Source organism: Podarcis cretensis (genome assembly GCF_951804945.1).
Source record: "Podarcis cretensis genome assembly, chromosome: 7".
In the NCBI taxonomy this organism is placed as follows: domain Eukaryota; kingdom Metazoa; phylum Chordata; class Lepidosauria; order Squamata; family Lacertidae; genus Podarcis; species Podarcis cretensis.
In genome coordinates, this window is record NC_137176.1 from 69,340,853 (window position 1) to 69,360,073 (window position 19,221).

Genomic DNA, 19,221 nt, shown 5'->3' on the forward strand with positions numbered 1-19,221 from the left:
GCTAAAATCAGCCAAGAACTCTACATAAACAAACCGTATCAAGTGCAATACACACAGATATTCTCTGCAATAGCCAAATATTTTGAAAGCTCTTGTCCTCCTGATACTGTCTCTTGCATATGCAAACAGTCCTAGTGAACTCTTAATTTTGCTTTTGGTGTCTAGCACCAAACTGGAAGGTGAGGTGTTTTTAATAGTTTTACACGATGGTTCTTAAGTATTATTTTTAAACAATTATGTTCCAGCATTGTTCCATTACATGTTTTCCTTTCCTTACCACAGGAATAAATGTCTGTGCTTTGGGAAAACATGGCTGTGAACATGAATGTGTTAACACAGAAGACGGGTATACTTGCAGATGTCGAGCTGGATACACTCTGAACCGTGACCGCAAAACATGCAGAAGTGAGTATGTCAGACATTCTGGTGGAGTTAATCTGTATACTGGACAGAGTTCTGAAGCAAACTTATGCTACAGATCTCCTCAGGCTTTTATAAATATGGGCTTTTGTAAAGCTAGCAAGATTCAGCATAAGCTGAGATAATGCCAGCATGTGATTTAAATATATTTCTTTAACAAACAAACTTGCTGCAAAGTTCTAGAAAGAGGAATGCCTTACTGCTGGATGTATTTTAGGTCCTTATCTTAGAAAGTGCAGATAATAAGAGAGCACGCAGTGTGTGTGTTTTGTTACTGGTTCTTGGCCTCTCTGTTTCCTTGCTTTAGGCATCTCTTACGCAAAAAAATGACTTACTGATTTATTTTTGCAACTCCACATATTAAGTAGTTGTCCACATGGCACTTAAACTATGGAATTCACTCCCTCTAGAAGTAATGATGGCTACCAGCTTGCATAGCTTTAAAAGGGAATTAGACAAATTCACGGAGAATAAGATTATCAGTTGCTGTTCGCCATGAAGGCTGTATTCTGTCTCTGCTGTAAGTGGCAATATGATTTGGACTGCCAAGTTGCTAAGAATCACAAGTGGGGAGTGCTCTGTTGCAATCAGGTTCTGCTTTTGAGCTTCCACTGGACATCTGATTGGCCAGTATGAGAACAGGATGCTGAACTAGATGGGCCTTGGTCTGATCCAGCAGTGTGATGTCATACGTCTGTGTCGCATGTGTGATGTCACTCATGCGACGAGCCCCTCCCCCCCTCATGTCACGCGAAACCCAGTGCCTCTGAAATCAGGATATCTATCATCAGTCCCAAAGTCTCCTTTTTTTAAAAAAAAAAAAGGTAAATGCAGCTACAGTGGTGCCTCGCAAGACGAAAAGAATCCGTTCCGCGATTCTCTTCGTCTAGCAGTTTTTTCGTCTTGCGAAGCAAGCCCATTGACGTCTTAGCGGATTAGCGCTATTAGCGGCTTAGCGGCTTTTAGCGGCTTTTAGCGGCTTATCAGCTTAGCGGATAAGCAGATAAGCGGCTTAGCGGCTTAGAAAAAAGGGGGGAGGAAAAAAAAGTCGGAAAAACTCGCAAGACATTTTGTCTTGCGAAGCAAGCCCATAGGGAAATTCGTTTTGTGAAGCGCCTCCAAAACGGAAAACCCTTTCGTCTAGCAGGTTTTTCGTCTTGCGAGGCATTCGTCTTGCGGGGCACCACTGTACAGGAGGGGTAGGATTAGGATGAGGACTATGGCACTAAGGATGAGATTTTTAATCCTTTCTCCCTGTAACATTTTCCTGATGCAAAATCTGCCCCCAGACTGCTATTTGCTCTGCAAGAGAAAGCCTATAGGTTCCTCCATGGTACCACGAGTTTCCACCCTGAACCAACTGAAGCTTCAGGGAGGCAATACATATTGAGAAAATGGTACACAGAAACAGGTTTTGGTTTTTTAAAATCACCTCTCCTCAACACTACACGTCAAACCACAATCTCCTTCTTGTGGCATTATTTACCAATAAAAAACGCAGGAAATCTGATCACAGATCCCCTGGTGTTCTTTCGGGTTTAGCCCTGAAAAGTCAGGTCATGCAAGTGAATAGCCTCTATTCTAGTCATAGAAATCAAAGAGGGTGTTCCCTTGCATGTAGCGTGAGCTCATATAATGCACTTTTCCATCCCATTCCTGTACTTAGGCACAGTCTGGAGGAATTGTGCAGACTGTTTGCCTATTTGAAATGGTTCTAAGAGTGAGCTATAAAAATAGCAAAGAATGTCTGCTAGCAGAAAGTTAACAGAGGAGTTTGTTTGAAAAGGGGATTTCTTCCCCCTTCGCTCTCGCTCTCTCTCTTGCTCTGACTCTTGGATCTATTTTCCCCCCAGGAAAAAAAAAGCGTTTTGCTCTGTACTGCCAGAGCCAGCATAGAGAGAAATGTACATTCATAAAAGCACGTATCAGCTGCACCTCCCAGTTGTTCCTTCGCATGAGAAACAAACAGTCCATGCTTTAAACCTTAACAAATCCTCTGTTGCATCTATATCTGGCATTCTCTCTCCTCTGTTAGGAAGTTCCCCTGCAACAGCTGAGCAGTCATGCTAATTTGCAAAATGGTGATGTTAGGTTTCCTCATTTCATATGATTAAATTATAATTCTGCTACACAGTTAATCCTGAAGATTTCACTGTGAATGTCATGTTGTGGTGACTTTACCAAGTATGACTTCTGCTCAAAAAATGTAAACAGTAGTCCAGTCCACCATCCACCCAGTGTAAGGGAGTGGATTGCTTTGGATTGCTTTGTTCATATAATAGAGTACACTTGATCAGATGTTCCCTCAGTTTTCAGGTATACAGTTGTACCTTGGATCTCAAATGGCTTAGTTGCCAAAAACGTTTAGGCTCCCGAACGATCAAAAACGTGAAGTGAGTGTTCCAGTTTTCAAACTTTTTTTGGAGGTCGAACGTCTGATGCAGGTTCCAATTGGTTGCAGGAGCTTCCTGCAGCCAATCAGAAGCCCGTGCTTTGGTTCCCAAACATTTTGGAAGTCAAATAGACTTCTGGAACGGATTCCATTCGACTTCCAAGGTACGACTGTATATATATGGGTGCAGGTGTAAAACAATGGGATCACATGACAGTGAAATGCAGAAAGTACATTCTGTGTCCATTCTGTGCAAAGTTTTAACAAAGTCACAGTTTACAATGGTGGGCTTTGCTGATGGTTGTTCCTTGCATATTTTTCACTTCTGGGCTTTAAAAATGCTTTAACATTCCAATGCATTCTTTGCCATTGCTGATACGTAACAATCCAGGAAAAGACCACTGTGCAGAGTCAAACCATGGCTGTGAGCATCTGTGCCTGAACACCAAGGACTCTTACATTTGCCAGTGTTCCGAAGGTTTCATCATTAATGAGGATCTAAAGACCTGTTCACGTAAGTCTCTTGATTTGGTTATTGCTTATAATTAGAGAAAAACAAGGTGAGTTAATGTGCTGAATTTTTTAATTCTGTTCTGAAAGGCAATTTTGAGGAAAGCTCGAGATTATAGCATGCACTCAGGTTTTTTGGGAATCCATAATTAAAGCAGACAGATTGGAATCTTGAGCCAGTAAACAGAAACAAAGCTTCATAGTCCCATATTCCAAGCTGGCCCTTTAAAATTGATAGTGACATTCCCTGTTATTTTCATGTGTGCCATATCACACCACCCTTTACTTCTGTTAGTTAGGCATTCCTCAGTGGGCTGCTAGTGAGGCCAGGCATAATACACCTTTTTGTTTTTGTTTCAACCCACTGTTTTATCCGAGTCCGATGTATTGGAAGACTTGTATCTTTAAAAAAAAAAAAGCATGCATGCAAAGGTAAACAACACCTGCCTGTATGTCCACAATGGATCCCAGGTTTGTGAAACTCAGGGTGGGTGGGTTAGTACTAATTGAGGGGAAGGGGAAACAGCACACAGTGTGAATACACCCCATCAAGCAAACCCTACCTGTGTGGATAGGGGAAAATGAGACAGAATTCAATTGAAAGTCCTCATGTGTAGATGAACTTGCACAAGGAAAAAACAAATATGTGCAACTTATATGTGCATTAACACTTTGGTGTGTACACAGCCTAAATTTTAAAAGGGGGGAGGGCTCATTGGACCATTCCTTAACAATTCCCCATATCACTAGTAATGAGTGATAATAACTTCCCTTTCCCCGCTCAGCTAATTTTGAGAATCTTTGGGTGGTACAGTGGTGCCCCACAAGACGAACGCCTCGCAAGACGGAAAACCCACTAGACGAAAGGGTTTTCCGTTTTGGAGGCGCTTCGCAAAACGTATTTCCCTATGGGCTTGCTTCGCAGGACGAAAATGTCTTGCGAGTTCCTGCGGGTTCCCCCCCCTTTTCCCCCCTTTTCCTAAGCTGTTAAGCCGCTTATCAGCTGATCCACTGATAAGCCGCTTAACAGCTGGTCGCTAAAAGCCGCTAAACCGCTAATAGCGCTAATCCGCTAAGCTGTCAATGGGCTTGCTTCGCAAGACGAAAAAACCGCTATACGAAGAGCCTCACGGAACGGATTAATTTCGTCTTGCGAGGCACCACTGTATTCAACTATGTTTTACTTAGACCCATTGAAATTAATGGGCCTAACTAAGGGCTTGCCCACACTTCCGCTTGAGCTGTGCCTAGAAAGCATGGGGCTGAGTCGTTTTCCCCTTGGCCCACTCCTTTCCCAGGGAAAACCTGCTCTTTAGCTCTAAATCAGAACAAACAGCAAGACATGGAAAACCTGATTGCTATTTGCTCTGATTGAGCACCAAAGAGCAGTTTTCCCCAGGTGGGAAAGCAGCAAGACAACAGGAAGTGTGGCTAAATCCTTAGTTATGTTCATTAGCTTTGATGGGTCTACTCTCTCTGAGTAGAACAGTTTAATATCATCCAGTCTTTCTCCTACATAAAAGTAAAATCAAGGAATGTGACGATTGGCATGACAACAGTGTTAAGTAGCCATTCATGATTATGGTACTTGATGAGGGTTAGCAGAAATATGTAATTTTAAGATAACTACCTGGTATGTATGTAATCATATGACAACACCCTGTGGTTGAGCAGGGTTAAAACAGAAACTTGGATGCTGTGGCTTGAAAGGAAAAACTGAAAATTAAGGGGAATAACACTTTAGTACTAGCTATTCTAACCCAGCCCTAGGTGTCTGTTTGAATTCAGAGTAGCCAAAAAGCAACAGGCTTGCTGAAATAGTTTTATCAACCTACCAATGGAAAGAGTTCTTTCCTGGGTAACAAGAGAAATGTTTATCCTTTATGGAGTTTTATTTTCCTCCGAGCAGCACTTGGGATTTCCATCAAAAGCTCTAAAATTTTATATTCGCTACTCAACTCCTGTGTGTAAAGCTCTCATTTTATGGCTTTTCCTTCTGGAGATTCTTACTTCCCAATTTGCCTCGCTTATTATTTAGAAATAGGCAATACTTCTTTTGTGCTGCTAGGAAATCTCATGGGTTATATTACTCAATTGACCTGAAGATTAATAGTTGCTTAAATCAACAGCAGAGGAAAAAGCCCAGCACACTCATTCTAGTTCTAATACAAAGCACTTGAGAAATAAGTCTCTATAACCCCTTGTGCAAGCAAATAATTATGCAACCTCGGGGGCAAATTAGCCTTTTTGTGACCCACCATTGTCTCCCAAGAGAGATGGATGCCAACAAATTTCTGTTATGTTTTTACTTATGTATCTTTTTTCAATAGGTTGTAAGCCACCTTCAGCGTGGCTTTAACTTTGGAAAAGTGCCATGGAATTAAAATGATTGATTGGACTAATTACCAAGTGGTACTTTCAATCACAGGGAGCCAATGTAGTGCCCACCAGATATTGTTGGACTGCAACTTCCTGAAGAATGGCCATGCTGGCTGAAGGGAGCTGTGATCCAGTATCCTCTGGACGACTCCACATTGTCAATTCTGCCTGCTTTAAATGCACAGGAACTCCAGATACACATTGGAGTACACAAGCTAGAGTCATAGGGTCCATTGGTCTGCTCTTAGTGGTGTGGCGCCAAGTGAAAGTGCATATGTCCTTTCCCCCCGCCCCCGGCACCCAAAAAAAAAAAAAAAAAAGATTGGGCAAAGGGTGTTTACTTTCATTTTGTGCACAGACTAAATCTATCAACTCTTTAGAAACTTCCTCGGTTATTACCTTGTTTGCCCTGCCTTCATTTCCCTCCACTTCCTCTGTTGTTTCCTTTGCCTGTTTTCAAGTTCCCTGGGTGTCAGGACTCTTCTTTGCAAATACATAATAATAATTGCAACTTTTTTATTCCCAGGAGTGGACTATTGTTTGCTGAATGACCACAACTGTGAACATTTGTGTGTAAATAGTGAAAGATCTTATGCCTGCCAGTGCTTTGAAGGATATGTGCTGCGTGGGGATGGGAAAACTTGCAAACGTAAGTTTGTTTTCCCCAACCTAGTTCACTTATTTTCATATATAAATATTTCTTAAATAAAAATTGCCAATTGTTATTACTGTGGTTAACATAGTTACAGAATTACCCATGGGGGGATGTTTTTGGACTTCACTAGTACTGTACCTATATTTTCATGCAGAGGGTCGCAGGACTATGGGTTTGATCCTCAGCGCCTCCAGATGCAACTAGTGTAAACTACCTCTGCCAAAGACCATAGAGAAGAAGCAGGAAGGAAGTAAAGTCTGAATGGTAGTAATGTACTGAACCAGCATGTACCGTATTTTTCCATCTATAAGACGCCCCCATGTATAAGACGTCCCCTATTTTGGGGGACATCAATTTAAGAAAATGGGGGAAGATCTACCCATGTATAAGACACCCCCAAATTTTGGACCTTATTTTTTAGGGGGGGAAACTAGACTTATGCATGGAAAAATACGGTACAGTGGTACCTTGGGTTACAGATGCTTCAGGTTACAGACGCTTCAGGTTACAGACTCCACTAACCCAGAAATAGTGCCTCGGGTTAAGAACTTTGCTTCAGGATGAGAACAGAAATTGCGGTGCGGCGGTAGCCGGAGGCCCCATTAGCTAAAGTGGTACCTCAGGTTAAAAATAGTTTCAGGTTAAGAACGGATCTCCAGAACAAATTAAATTCTTAACCCGAGGTACCACTGTAGATTTAAGCAGTATTGTGTAGTATGATGATTATTGAGCTCGAACCAAAGTTCAAATTAGTGATTATGAGAGGCAGCTTGGGGAAGCAGAGCCAAAGGTTTTATAGTCTTCATGTTGACTCATGGGGTGATCATATGGCTTTACAAAAGAAACAAATTGTCTGTTTTCAGGTAGAGATGTCTGTAGATCTGTCGACCATGGATGTGAGCATCTTTGTGTCAGTGATGGCATTTCCTATGCCTGCAAGTGCCACGAGGAATTCATACTGAGCGAAGATGGGAAGACCTGCAGAAGTAAGCAAGCACTCCTTAATGGGCTATTCATTCTGAAGGCTCTGGTTTCAGAGGCTGGGAGTGCTGTTTCAGCGCTTCCCTCCCTGCAGCTCAGGTGTGTGCTATGCTATAGCTCATCTTTGTCTACTGAACTAACTGGGTGCTGCAGGTGGAGGACCAGTGAGGGCTGTAGAGATAGTTCCTGCTGCTATCTCATGTTGAATCCATGGGCATCCAAGGGCATATAGCCCTGATCTCTAGGCCTCCTTAGGCATGATGAGAGTGGTCTCATGCTTCTACTGTCTTGCTGGAGCTTGCACATCTTTCCATGGGGGAAATGCACGGGTTTCCTTTTTGTATTTTATAAGAGGCTGAAGAAAGTGGAAATGTGAGAACACTTGCACATATTATTTCCCCAAATTTCTTGTAACGTGCAATGAAGTCCTCAGCAAATTTGAGATTGTGTCTGATCTCTGACTAGCACATGGCTAGTTGCATGCTACTTCTGAAGCAGGCTTGCAGCCCCCTCATAGAGCTGGGGAGGTCGTGGAGAGCTCACTTGGAAGCTTGTAGGCAGGATTCTGCTAGATGATGGTCTACCAGTTCACCGTTTCTAATCTAAAGTCTCCATTGAGGAATATGTCCTCAAATCAATTGGCTATTCCTGTGTTTGTGCTAATAAATACAGCATCACTTATATCTGCAGTACTAGGAAGCATGCATACTAAAGGAGGATGTGAAAACCTGAACCAATTACACATGGAAAAGTGGGCTCATAATTGTCATGTGAATTCATTTTGACAATTGTGCGAAAGCAGGACGTGATCTGAGTTTTATTTCATCTCTGCAATATTGGTCATTCTACCTTTGCATTTATTTCATCTGGAAAACTTATTAATTATGAAAATTATCATTAGGTAAAGACTTCTGTAAATTGGTTGATCATGGCTGTGAGCACCTGTGTGTCAACAGTGGATACTCCTATGTCTGCAAGTGCCACGATGGATTTCTATTAAGAGATGATGGGAAGACATGCAGAAGTAAGCAGCTCAGTCTTGATCAAATGATAGTTATTGTAAATCTGTTCCATCTGTTTTAATCAGCAAACTCTTAACTATACTCAGATCAAGATGTCTGCAAATCTGTTGACCACGGATGCGAGCATGTCTGTGTTAGTAATGGGGATTCATATACCTGCAAGTGCCATGAGGGATTTCTACTAAAGCAAGATGGGAAAATGTGTGGAAGTAAGTAATTTGATTATTCCTCCTATCAAATGAATTGCTGTTTGTTAAAGTTGTTGTTTTACTTGTAGAAACACGGGCCCAGTTCACATGCAACCCTGCTGCTACTCCAGCACACACAAGAAGAGATTGGAGGCATTTGCTTCTGGGCTATACTAACCATAGCGACGTAGGTGGCACTGTGGGTTAAACCACAGAGCCTAGGACTTGCCGATCAGAAGGTCGGTGGTTCGAATCCCCGCGACGGGGTGAGCTCCCGTTGTTTGGTCCCTGCTCCTGCCAACCTAGCAGTTCGAAAGCATATCAAAATGCAAGTAGATAAATAGGTACTGCTCCGGCGGGAAGGTAAACGGCGTTTTCTTGCGCTGCTCTGGTTTGCCAAAAGCGGCTTAGTCATGCTGGCCACATGACCCGGAAGCTGTACGCCAGCTCCCTCGGCCAATAAAGCGAGATGAGCGCCGCAACCCCAGAGTCGGTCACAACTGGACCTAATGGACCTTTACCTTTATACTAACCATAGTTTGACATTTTTTTTCTGTCCTGCTCTTCTTCCCAAATGAGCCCAGAGCGCAAACCATCAAGCAGTTAAAACAATACATTTAAATAAAAAAAAAAAACATTTAAAAGCATTAAGAACACCTAAAAACATTTAAAAACATGCCTTCACGACCAATAATTTCAAGATTGCCAGGATTTCAGTTTCAAATGGCTAGGTGAACAGAAATGTTTTTAATTTCCCTTTGAATGTTAATAATGAGGGAGGGCATTCCACAAAAGGGATACCCACCACAGAGAAGACCCTGTGATGTCTGATGAGGTCAAACTGTCTTTAGTTTAAGCTATGGTGTATTAAAACAAGCCAATATTAAAATATGGTTTCTGATTCTGGCTTGTTCCAGTAAAGGATAGTTTAAATGATGCAATCATGGTTCAGACATTAACAATTCACTTTAAACAATGCAGTTTAAACCAGGAAGAATGTTGTCAGTCTGCCTCTCTGGTATATGCTGGTTGGGAGGTCAAATAGAGTTAGGAAGATGAGTCCATCCAGCCAGGCTCATCTCCCTGTTTCTTTTAGGCCCTAGGCTGCAAAGATTAAAATATGTGAAGCACCTGACCTGACTATTCTACAATCTTTGTACTTACCAATAATATTTTGATAAACAACTAAATATTCTAATTTGTTTTCAGGCAAAGACTTTTGCAAGACCATCGACCATGGCTGTGAACACGTTTGCATGAATAATAACAATTCATACTCCTGCAAATGCCATGAGGGATTCGTACTGGAAGAGAATGGGAAGACCTGCAGAAGTAAGTCACCAGATCTTTAGTCTTTGTTTCGTTCTTCAGATGTCCTTTGATTCTTAAAGGAAGGAATCCAGCACTGTAAAAGTGCTATATAATCTGAGGTCATGAAAGCTGGAAAATGTGTTTAAGAAAATACAGAGTATTCTAGGAAACAACAGTAGGAGCCAGCAAGAGGAAACAATAAGTGGCCTTCCTTCGGAATCAATAAACATCTACAATTCTTTTCCAGCACTGGGATTGGGACTGTTCCAACTCAGATATTTTGCAGTATGAAAAGTGACAGTCCTCTTAATGCTGCACAAAGGTGATGACCCCCGGACCCCTGCGTATTCAGGGTTGTGCCTTGTTAGGCTGATAGGGTTGCAAAGTGGAGAGGCTATTGGATTAGGACTGAAGACACCCTGGTTCAAATTCCAACTCAGCTTGAACCTCACTAGATGATTATGGACCATTCTGCCTAACCTACTTGTGGGACAAGATTCTTTTTCTTCTGCTTTTGGAACAGAAATATTCTCATACTACAGGAGCTGAGGGAACCAGTCTGGTTTACCTTGCCTGGCGAATCCCTAACCATCCAGCTAATCTCTTAGTCAAGGCCTGTCTGACTTTTAAAACTGACAGGTTCTATCTTGACTGGCTGACACTTCGCCCAGCCTTGTTTGGCTGAAGGATATCCAGAGATATGACTCAAGTACATCAGTCACAATTACAAATTGAGGGTTCCCTAACATTAAAGACGGCAGGATAGTCTGTGTTCATATGGAACACAATGTGTGTTGTGTGAACTGGAGTATATATGTGCACATTTCAGGCACCAGATTTGGATAGTTGCTTTTACCATCCTCTTCTTTATTCTAGATAGCCAGTGTGGTGTAGTGGTTAAGAGCGGTAGTCTCGTAATCTGGTGAACCGGGTTCGTGTCTCCGCTCCTCCACATGCAACTGCTGGGTGACCTTGGGCCAGTCACACTTCTTTGAAGTCTCTCAGCCCCACTCACCTCACAGAGTGTTTGTTGTGGGGGAGGAAGGGAAAGGAGAATGTTAGCCGCTTTGAGACTCCTGAAGGGGAGTGAAAGGCGGGATATCAAATCCAAACTCTTCTCTTCTTCTTATAGAATGTATGTATGTCAGATTCTGGAGGAGATGGCAACCAACTTTATTGGTTACAAGAAATAAATCCTAGTAGTGTGCCCACGTGAACACTGTGCTGCCTGTATTTTAACTTGTCTGTGTTCAATTGCAAATAGCCTTGCTTTTTACAACATTCTCAGTTATATCTGAAATATAACGGAAAGCTGGGCTGATTTCTCCTTTTTAATTTATTTGCTGTCAGTATGGGATTTTCAGAATGGAATAAAAGGTCTTTATTCACCCTTGGGTGATACACTGAGTTTATTTCACTGTGCTGTTGTTTTTATGTTGCTGTTTTATGTTCGTTCATTGTGTTTCAAAAAAAACCCTGGTTTCTCTTTTATTTATTAATTCTTCCATTCCCATTTTATTTCCAAAGGATGCACTGAAGGCCCAGTTGATCTCGTGTTTGTGATAGATGGATCAAAAAGTCTGGGAGAGAATAATTTTGAAATTGTCAAAGAGTTTGTTTTGGGAATCTTGGACACTCTCACCATATCTCCCAAAGCTTCACAAGTTGGTTTGATACAATATTCTACTCAGGTTCGCACCGAATTCACACTGAAACAATTCAGTACCGCCAAAGACATGAAGAAAGCAGTGTCTCAAATTAAATATATGGGGAAAGGCTCCATGACTGGACTTGCCCTGAAGCAGATGGTTGAGAGAAGCTTCACAGAAGCAGAGGGCGCCAGACGCCTGTCAGCAAAAGTTCCCCGAGTGTCTATTGTGTTTACAGATGGACGGGCCCAAGATGAAGTTTCTGAATGGGCTGCTAAAGCAAAGCAAAAGGGTATGATGAGAGTATACTTACAATTATAAGCAGGAAGTCTGCAAAAGTGCTAGTTACCCTTGTATATTTGCACCGTAACTATACAGGCAATGACCACTTTGCCCGGGAGTTGCATTCCTGAGCCCTGTGCACACCGGCAGAGCATTTGTGAGCCCTAAATGCACCTAAAATGGTTGTTGCCTGTATATACAGTTTAATGTGTGCTTGCACCAAAGAGGTGATCCTGCAGAGTGTCTGAGGTAGGGGCTGGGGAGCAGTTCGATTCAGTTTACAGTTTAAAGGCCAATCTACCAAATTCACATTTTCCAAAACAATATGAGAACTGAAACACAGGTATCATTCAAAATTTGTACTTATCTGAATTTTGTGATGCAGGGTTTCAACCAAACAAAGGTTTACAAAATTGCATGTGTGCATTATAGTGTTATTGGTAAAAATAACATTAAAAATGTGGGGAAATTGCTTGCAAAAATGCACACATGCAAAAAAAATTATTAGGAGAAATGTGCACCAGTATGCAGGAGAACTTTCATAACTATTTATCATTAGGAAAAATGAAAGAGAGAGAACTGAAATGGATGAAACCTTCCACCCAAGTCTTAGGGTCATCTCTGACCACTGGTCTTGCTAACTAGGGATGATGGGAGTTGTAGTCCAACAACATCTAGGGACTCAAGGTTGAAAAAAGCTTCTTTAAGCAATGAAAACGTGGAAGCACCCATGGATATATTTTTTTTGTACACCAGAGTTCTTCAGACTAGAGCAGGCGTCCCCAACCTGCGACCCTCCAGATGTTTTGGCCTACAACTCCCATGATCCCTAGCTAACAGGATCAGTGGTCAGGGATGAAGGGAATTGTGGTCCAAAATATCTGAAGGGCCGAAGGTTGGGGATGCCTGGACTAGAGTTTCCAGATTGAAAGCCAGCGTATATGCATATGCTTTTCCATTTTTCAGTGGCACATAGCACTAAATCACAATTCCTCATTGCAGGCAAACTTTGGGTAATCTGGTTCATTCAAACTATGGTTTGTCCATAGCTTAAACCAAGCATAGGTAAACTCGGCCCTCCAGATGTTTTGGGACTACAACTCCCATCATCCCTAACCACTGGTCCTGTTAGCTAGGGATCATGGGAGTTGTAGTCCCAAAACATCTGGAGGGCTGAGTTTGCCTATGCCTGGCTTAAATTAACCAAAGCTCCTAGTTGTCAGTTGTAAAGGGGAACTTGAGTTAATTTAAAGGCAGATGAAAAAACCTGATCTCTTCTTGGCTATGTGAGAGAAGGGAGGGGGATCACATGAGGCCAAAGCTCATCATTGCTTGCTTCTGTAATACTAAGCTATAGTTTAGTATCACAACATGACAGGAGACAAGCCACAGGTTCTACTCCCCACACCTTTCTCAGCCCTGCTGTACATCCCATTCCTGGCATGCCTGGAGTTCTGATAACTTACAGCAAGTTGGAGAAGAGAGATGAGCTAAGGAGGCTGGGGGAAAGCAACATCTGGACTTGTCTCCTGCCTCATTAGCAGATTTAAAGGTATATGCCTGTTGTTCTGGCATTCAGCCCGGGAACCTAACCTGAGATTGATGAGCTGCACAAGTTGTGGGACTCAAAACATTTGATACATTGCTAGGAATTGGCCTGTGGTGAGTTATCTTCTGAGGCAGAGGAGACATTTATGATCCAGGCCTAGATTTACTTCCAAAGACATACAGTGAAGTCATTCATCAAAAATGGCACATGCTGCTGCTTTCCCCATTGACAAACACGCCAAGATTCTGCCAGAAATGAGCCCTATGAGTCAGTGCAACCCCAAAGCAGCCAATAAGAGTTGTGCTCAGCATGAAGTTTGGTCTGGAATGTTTCATTGTTGATATCCCACCTTTTAAAGAACAGAGTCCAGCATGGATAGTTCATTCATGAAAATAAAGCAAGAATTTGGAATGATATTTTTTTCTCCTGGCTGATGAAAGGCTATTTAAGGGGATATTGGTGCAGGAATTCAAAATGGAGAGGGCTTGCATTGGTTTTTTTTTGCTCTGGAACAGAAGCAATGACAAAATGTAGTAGACATGCAAGTTGTTGCTGGATGCTTCCACAGAAATATAAGAACTGACAAGTGCAGCAATCTTTTCTGATATCTGAAGACTTCTTCAGTAACAAGGATAGCCTTTAAAGTGAGGTAGCTAATGGATGGTCCTCCAGATGTTGGACTCCAGCTCCCACTAGCCCCAGCCAGCATGGCCAGTAGAATGGTAGAGCTGCAAGGGACCCCAATGGTAATCTAGTCCAACCCCCTGCCTTGCAGGAAATTCAGGGATGATGGGAGTTATAGTCCAGCAAACCCTTAGAGGGTCACAGGTTAGCCATCCCTGATTTAAAGAATGACCATGGATCTACTTCTGTTCAAGAATATGCTATGCAATCCACAATTAAATTAATTAAATACAAGGAATTACTTGATTATCTATTAAAAAAAAACCAACACCAACATTATTGATAAGTCAGATGTGCCTGAGAGGATTTTTCAAATGCAGAGCAATCTGGACAAGTAATAATTGTTCCTTTTTTTAAAAAAATAACGTATGCTATCCGTGATGTTTCTGGGTTACTCAAGCCCCAGATTGATGCCATAGGAATGGCCAAAATTTTAGCCTTCCACAAATGGAAGAGCTTCTCTCTGGTTGGTGTTGACCTGCAACAGTGGAATACCCTCACTGGTGGGGTGCGCTTATATCCCTCATTATTAATATTCACGGGGAATTTAAAAACATGCCTGTTGACCCAAATGTTTGGTGTCTGAAAGATATTCTTCGTGGCAACCTTGAAATTAGCTGTGAGGTTATATAATTGTTTTAAGATGTTTAAAATATTTAATTTTTAGTTCAGTTATACTGAAATCCTTTCACTGAGATTCTGAGATTTGGTTGAGAATCTGAATGGGCAATGAATAAATAGAGATTTTAAACAAGACTGGCCAGATATAGCCAACTTGGCTCTTAAGCTAGTGCATGTATCATTGCTGCTGGGTTGTTGTTTTTTTAATAAAAGTTTCTGAATGCAAGTCCTGTCCCCATGGACACCCTTCCTAAATATCAGCACTGATCTCCATTCCTGCAGAATTATCTTGCATTGGTGTAAGGGGTCATGTAATAACACTGAAGCATTTTCCTTTCCATTGACCATGCTGTGCCTTAACATAGTATCGTTTGACCATAAACAATTTGGTTTTTTTAGGAATCACAATGTATGCCATCGGAATAGGGAAAGCAATTGAGGAAGAATTACGAGAAATCGCTTCCGACCCTCCAGACAAGCATCTTTTCTATGCAGAGGATTTCAGTGCCATGGAAGAGATTAGTGAAAAGCTGCAAAACAGAATCTGTGAAGGTAATAATTGTCCCAGATTCAGTTTTCTTGTATGAACAATTAATGCAGACAGAAGTTTGTGGCCTGGCAGAAGGGATCTAACCATTTGTCTTGAACATCTGCAGAAATCACAGGGATACGTGTAAAACACAGTGACCAATGAGCCACTGGGAAGAGTAATATTTCAGCTGTTTATCACTCGGGGAATATTTGACTTTATTCTAACGCCAGGGACATATACAATCATTTGTACTACTTCTGCCAGCTTAACAAGTCATGTATGAAATGTACGACTCAAGAAACCCAGGAGAACTGGCGACGCCCTCCCCTTCCTATATACTGCAGAAAGATCATCAGTAGTTCTAAAAAACAACTACACCATGCACGATCCATTCCTTTGGGGATATTTGGTAATTTATAGTTTTCTGTTAAGATGGCCTGTTGGTCAGCATTAGTCACATCTGAGGGAATATGATGGAATACAGGGGAAGGACACAGACAGCACTGAGTGGCAACAAGGATGAAGTCACAGTAAAAACATATTCTTTGGCATAGTAATTTTTAGAATAAAAATGAGTAGACAAAATCAGAAATGAACGACTCCAGGCTTGAAGTATTTTATTCCAGTTCTTTGAGCCATGGATCTGGCTTTCTATTGCTTATTTTAATTTCTTCCTGGCAGCCGCTATTCTCTCAGGTCTGCTGCTAACATGAATATAAACCCTGCACTGGCTAGGAGATGCATTCAATTTATCTTCCATATTCTGTCCCACGTTCATTACTTGCATTCATACATGACACAAACGCTCAAAAGAATCTGTTGTGCTTTTTAGTATCATGTATGAAAATGTCATATTTTTTTGCTCTATAAGACTCACTTTTTCACTCCTAAAAAATAAGGGGAAATGTGTGTGCGTCTTATGGAGCGAATGCAGGCTGCGCAGCTATCACAGAAGCCAGAACAGCCAAAGGGATTGCTGCTTTCACTGCGCAGCGATCCCTCTTGTTGCTCTAGCTTCTGAGATTCAGAATATTTTTTTTCTTGTTTTCCTCCTCCAAAAACTAGGTGCGTCTTGTGGTCTGGTGCGTCTTGTAGAGAGAAAAATACGGTATATATTCAATGACGACTTAGAAAAGAACAAGCAGTAACAACTGAAATGATTCTGTTGAATGCTTTCTGTTCTCCAAAAACAATTCTAGCCATCTAAATCACCCTGAAATATCATTAGTCTTCCCGGTTTATTCTAGATCATTAGTATGTTACAGATTTCTGCAATAAATGCTGCTTTATTTCATGTTGACAATATTTCTTCCAGGTCTGAAAGGCCATCAGGATTTGCCAGCAAATGTCCTTTATTCAGAAGATTCACATTCTCAAGGTTTGAGATTCTAAGTCTGTGTATCTTCCATTTCCAGCTCACCTAGTTCTCCACTAAGCATTTGTCATTCTCAATCATTTCTTGAAAAAGTAGTATTAGGCCACTTTCATTGTAATGCTGTTGCTGAGCTCATTTTTAAATATCTGTATCAATATAAAATGAGCGCAAATCCATAGGCAACATATGCTCTTGATACAGTTTTCATAACCTTATGTAGAAGTTCAGACACACAGGCAAGTATTTTTAAAATTAGAACATCTCAACTAAATCCGTTCTTTAGTTTTGAAAACATACTATGCATGTTATATATTATCTCTGTAGATCTGGGTTAATCTAAAAGCTTCACATAAAAAGCAAACTGAGGAATTATCTTTTTAGCACAGTGTGTTCAGTCTTCTTTCACTAAAATAAACACACAAATACACAAAACTTGTAAAGTAAAAAGCTAGATGGCAATAAGGAACAAGAAAATATGTAAGATACGACGTGGCTTACTATATTAAATCCAGTTCTGTTCTTTATGGCTTCTTACAGAACCTGAAGCAGCTACCCTAGCAATCAAAGACGTTCTTGCCTGTTCCAATTTTGCAGTGCATCACAAGTATCTCTTTGAAGAAAAACAGCTGCGATCAAAAGTAGCTTCAGGTAATCTACTTTCATTCTGCACTTTAGCATGGATATTTATCCTCCGACACAGGAGGACCCCTCCTCAGTTGCAATCCCCACCTACAACTGAAGTAGTCCATTCCAGACACACACGTACCACTTCAGTTTACCCTATTTATTGGCTATTTACTGTTAATTCATCACAGCCAAGTGTGAATCTGAATGGAGAGGAGGGCTCTGCTGGATCAGCTTGGATTTGTGCTGAATTGGGAAAGCATTAAGTATTCAATTTTATCAATGCTGTCAGTGCAAAAATGATGTCTACTTCAAATAATCCCAATCCTGATATGTTTTTTTTCCAGCAGGCTATGCACTTCTTGTCCTGCATGATTGCCAACTCTCAGAAGGGTTACATGGATCATACAAAAATTTGTTTTGATCCTGGGTTTTGCATGTTGCACTGCTATGAAAGTGGCTATAATCTCAATTGTAGAGCACATGCTTTGGCATGGAAACCTCCCTCCGGAGGTTGTGGGCACTTCTTTCTTGGAGGTTTTTAAGCATAGGCTACAGATGCTTTAGCTGAGACACAGATGTTTTAGTTGAGATTCCTGCATTGCGAGGGGTTGGACTAGATGACTACAATTCTGATTCATGTTTAAATCTTGTCATCTCCATTAAAGAGCATTAGATAGCAGATACTTGCAACCATGGAGAACTGCCAATAGTCAGTGTACTTGAATAACACTGAATGTAGAGTAAAAATTATGTAAATAGGTGAATAAATCCATCCTACTATGGGGCAGCTTCTCAAGCTTCCTTGCTGAACAAATTGGTGCTTGTATCCTTGTCTCTTGGAAGAGATTAAGGGTTCCTTGGATTAAAGTCCTCAAACTCATTGAAGGTGGAAGTATTTCCTCTGCCCCAACTGGAGCAAATCTTATGGCAGATCTAAGATTTATCTGTCATGGACTGCCCTTTTAGTATCAATGCATTACTTTCAGTCATAGAGCAAACATGAATAAATCTAATAAAAAATGGACAGGCAAAAAGTTTTTCTCAACCAGCTTCATAAGTTTCCTGTGTACTTCATTGTTTCTTGTTGGTGACCTTCATTATGTTAAATAGGACAGATGCAAGTGAGTGATCTGTATTTATTTAGTTAATGTGTTACAGTATGGTTTTCTAAACCTCTCCCATCTGTTTTTCAGGAAATCCTTTAGAAGACAAGAAAGACCCATGTAAATGTGAAAACTTTATGACGTTCCAGAATTTTGCAAATGCTGAAGTTAAAAAACTAACACGACAACATATCCTTTTTTATATACCTATTTCATAAATTCTCAGCTTCTGAAAAAGTAATACAGCAAATCCTCAATTGACACGCAGAGTTATAGTTAAATCACATTTAGTCTTTAATAGGATGCAAATCCTGTTGGTTGCAATCCCATCTACTCTAAATAGCTCAACAGCCAGCATCCACAGTATTTTGGGAAGTGGGGTGGGAGAGAAAGGGCATCCATAGCTTTTCCTATTCCACTAGAACCTCTGCTTTTTATTAATGATGTAAGGACTTTTCCTCTGAACCCCCTTAGCCTGTTGAACTGTGTCCGGGAGGCTGAGATCAGAGGCACAAGCAGTAGCAGCTGGGCAATTTTAGCTTACCTAGCGGCTTTCTGAAAGAATGTTAGTGGTGATAAATGTGGAACACAGGCTCCCTCTAGTGGCCACACCAAAAATCAGAACTGTGCCCAATATATAATGCAGTTTCAATTCAGAAAAATAAAGAATATAGCGAGCTTTACAACATCAAATAGGTAGTTAGGCCTGTGCCTCATAGGCTACTTCAATCCACAAAGGTGCATCACCTGCGTAGGGCTTACATGTGCACTTTACAAATGGGTGACGCAGTTATTTCATGTAGTGATAAATTCTTGGATGATCTTTGAGGAGTACAAATGCAGCCCAATCCAGCCAAGAACACGCAGGTAAGAAGTGTGGGAAACAGGCTAACTCATCTCTCATCAGTATATCTAGAAGTGTATTTGCAACAGCATAGCGG

The 19,221-nt window shown here is 41.2% G+C and overlaps 1 protein-coding gene across 2 annotated transcripts in view; it reads left to right on the top strand.

Moving 5' to 3' along the window:
• MATN2 (matrilin 2) overlaps positions 1-19,221 on the top strand; it is a 61,443-nt gene that overhangs the window by 40,495 nt on the left and 1,727 nt on the right. The window contains exons 8-19 of one of the 2 annotated variants that reach the window (XM_079984715.1): positions 283-405; positions 3,204-3,326; positions 6,228-6,350; positions 7,220-7,342; positions 8,239-8,361; positions 8,446-8,568; positions 9,757-9,879; positions 11,386-11,799; positions 15,043-15,195; positions 16,491-16,553; positions 17,088-17,198; positions 18,371-18,467. In XM_079984715.1, coding sequence (XP_079840841.1) covers positions 283-405; positions 3,204-3,326; positions 6,228-6,350; positions 7,220-7,342; positions 8,239-8,361; positions 8,446-8,568; positions 9,757-9,879; positions 11,386-11,799; positions 15,043-15,195; positions 16,491-16,553; positions 17,088-17,198; positions 18,371-18,467 — 1,699 coding nt within the window. The remainder of the gene's footprint in view (positions 1-282; positions 406-3,203; positions 3,327-6,227; positions 6,351-7,219; positions 7,343-8,238; positions 8,362-8,445; positions 8,569-9,756; positions 9,880-11,385; positions 11,800-15,042; positions 15,196-16,490; positions 16,554-17,087; positions 17,199-18,370; positions 18,468-19,221) is intronic. The other variant, XM_079984716.1, reaches the window with a different exon arrangement.